Genomic DNA, 3,290 nt, shown 5'->3' with positions numbered 1-3,290 from the left:
TTACTTTGATCGTATGAACCATATTAACATAGTGTCCTTATTTTTCATTTGTGTGTCCATATCACATCCTTAACCCTAGCATATATTTTCATTTATTTATTTATTATAGTAGGGTTTATGTTATAAATGACCATTTACTTATTTCCAAATCGATGAAAATGAAGGAACAAAGCAATAGCAAAGGATGTTCTTCTGACTTTCTTCTAATAAAGCCTCGTGTGGGATAAACCGAACTTTTGAGATGAACAAATATAATAAGCCCAAAATGGTTAAACAACTACAAAACATCAAATTTAAGTGGCAAACTAGTTCCTTATAAAGTCTTCATGGTCATAATGGTAAATGAGTAGTATAATCATATGTGATATAAACTCATTATAATATTATACTTTAATTTCTTCTAATTCATTATAATATTATACTTTAATTTCTTTTTATCAACCATATCATTTAGTTATAAATGAACTTTTAATGCTAAAAAAAAGAAAAACAATACTACAATTACAATTGTATGAAAAGTAATTGTTTGGTTATATAGAAAAACATCACAAGACTAAGGAAAATAAAATAAACAATTGTTGATGTAAAAAAGACAATAAAAACACTTTATAAAAAATAAAGTGTTGTTTTTAATGATTACGTAATAAAATTATGAATTATAGTATGAACATTTTAATTCGTATCAAAGTTTTATGGAAAATATATCACTAGACAGATATTTAAGTGAGTTTATACTAATACCAATATTATAAATAATCCAAAAGATTATCCACAATCTAATTTTAGATTAGGTAACCAAATTTTTGGCAAAATTATGAAAGTTGAACAATAATTTCTACCTAATAAATGTTGGTCTTAATTAAAATTAAGGTCAAATGTAATTAAGATATCAGAACTTTTTTTTTATTTTATCAAATTTAACTATTTTAATAAACTAGTATAAAATTAAACAATATTGTTATTAAATTCATATAAATATTCCCAAAAATTATATTCAAATCTCACCTTTTGCTATCCACTCTGCAAAGAATGATTAATGGAGTGGTAATAGAAAAAGACGGAGTTTCGGTAAAAAGAGAAAAAAAGAAGAAAATTTTAAAGAGTATTAATATTGACTCTAACCGTTTCGGCAATTTACAATTATACCCCTGAAAGCCACCGGAAAAGCTCGCTGATTTCTTCTCCGACCCTGCTATGTGTAGCATCGAAGTCGTCGACCATTTCGCTCCGTCGACTGCTTCCGGTGAAAAACCTGCCGGAGCCACGAAACGAATGAGATCGAGAAGAGATGGAAACGGAGACTCGATCGACGTAATCACGCAACCAATTGAGCCGTCCACTTCCGCCGCTAGCGGCAATTTCTGACATTAAGTTATCTCCTGGCGGCTCCGGTGTGGTGGAGTCCTTATCGACGGAGGTACAATCGGAAATCTCTCTTCGGTGTGTTGATTCTACCGGAACCTCATATCCGTCGTCGAGAATGTATTCGTATGAGCCGATTGAGTATGACCTCCGACCGGAATCAGACGGCGTTTGTCGACGGCTAATACTCCCGATCTCAATTCGAAAACTATTGTTTCTATTTCCTCCGCCGCCGGGAGCACCGGTTCTTCCGGAAACGGAGAGTACCTTGCTCAGTACATCAGCTTCGGTTGGATTAACCGTAGACCGGCAAAGCGGACATGTTTGGTTCGATTTGAGCCAAGCATCAATGCATTCCACGTGAAAAGCGTGACAACACAATGGAAGAAGACGAAGCTGATCAACCGCCTCGAATTTCGACAAACAAACAGCACAATCTCCGCCGGCGATATTTCCAGTAAGCGAAGAAAAGGTAAATAGCGGAAGAGAATCGACTCCTTCGTTATCAAAACAGATCACGTGATGATGAGCTTCATTTTCATTCCTATTATCAGAAACAACATTCTCTGAAGTGGAAAACGAGCTCACCGAACTGCTGCAGCGGCGTGAGATAAAGCGAAGGAGAAGATAAATAGAGGCGGAGACGATGATGGCGGAAGCAATAACAATTATCACAATGATAATTGACGAAGATGTAGATGAGGTGGATACAGAAGCGGAGTGTGCCTGTTGTTGCTGTGATACGTAATCATTTGACGCAGCACCGCCATTGTTGTAAAGTTGAGAAATAGCAGGGTCGGTGGTTCCGGCGGTGGTGAGGAGCGGTGGAGGAGAGGTGGAGGTGGCCATTAATAGATAGATAATATTTGAGAGAGGGAGAGAGAGAAAACAGGTGGTGACGTATGAATGTATATATGGCGGAAGTTAAGAAGGCCGCACAAGTGAATGTGTGATGATATAAATGCATTCAGGTTTTTTGGTGCTCTTAACTCTCACGTGACATGCACATGAGTATTGATTTGGTTTGGTTGGGTATTTGTGTTGGATTTAAGGGTTTTGGTAGAAACAAAAAAACAATATATATATATATATATATATATATATATATATATATATATATATATATATATATATATATATATAAAATGTTCAGGAAATATGTGACTGTTATCTACCTAAGTTTCTATATATAATTTTCAAAATTATGTAGTTTTGATTCATATATATCAAAACTTACTATTATTCCTTACTCACGTTACTTACTAAATCGATTGAAATTATATTCTTTTTATTCGTTGTGTCTAAAAACTTAAAGCATTAAAATTCAGGACCATTTAATCAACCCTACTAAATTTTAAATGAAAACTAATATAATAAAATATAAAAGAAGAACATGCAATAACTCAATCAAGGTTTTCATAAATCATTAAAAATAGTTTTTCAATTGAATGACAAAAACATTTAGGTTATATTCGATAAAAAACAATATTTGTTTTTTACTTTCCTATAAACTTCAATGATTTTTTGCAATAAAAAGATATATAATTGATCTTTTTCATTCCATAATTTAACTCAATTCAATGATATTCTATTAAATCAAAATTAAGAGAAAAATCAAATTAGATTTGTTTTGATTAAAACTATGTTATGTAAATGGTTCTATACCTAAGCTTAGGTACATAAAAGCCACATATTCACTTTTCCCATATATATATATATATATATGAACCATTTTTTTTATATAATATAAATGTTGAAAATAAATGGATTAATTAAATCAAGAAGGACAAATATGTAATTATGGTTATTGATTAATTAAAAATAACAAAATCTTTCATTTATTTATTCATAAATACAAGTTTTTATTGTCTGATTCATCAAAATCAACGATTCGTCATCTAAACAGCGTTCTTCATAAAAAAAATCAA

The 3,290-nt window shown here is 31.8% G+C and overlaps 1 protein-coding gene across 1 annotated transcript; it reads right to left on the bottom strand.

Annotated features, from left to right (window-relative positions):
• Positions 1 to 940: 940 nt before the first annotated feature.
• Positions 941 to 2,275, bottom strand: ATL4 (TOXICOS EN LEVADURA 4). The gene has a single exon (XM_079044152.1). It carries the CDS (start codon positions 2,209 to 2,211, stop codon positions 1,141 to 1,143), a length of 1,071 nt encoding a protein of 356 aa, XP_078900278.1. The 5' UTR covers positions 2,212 to 2,275; the 3' UTR covers positions 941 to 1,140.
• Positions 2,276 to 3,290: the final 1,015 nt, after the last annotated feature.

Source organism: Lactuca virosa, chromosome 1 (genome assembly GCF_052849685.1).
Source record: "Lactuca virosa cultivar CGN04683 chromosome 1, Lactuca_virosa_CGN04683_v6, whole genome shotgun sequence".
Lineage (NCBI taxonomy): Eukaryota > Viridiplantae > Streptophyta > Magnoliopsida > Asterales > Asteraceae > Lactuca > Lactuca virosa.
This window is presented reverse-complemented; position numbering and strand designations above follow the sequence as displayed.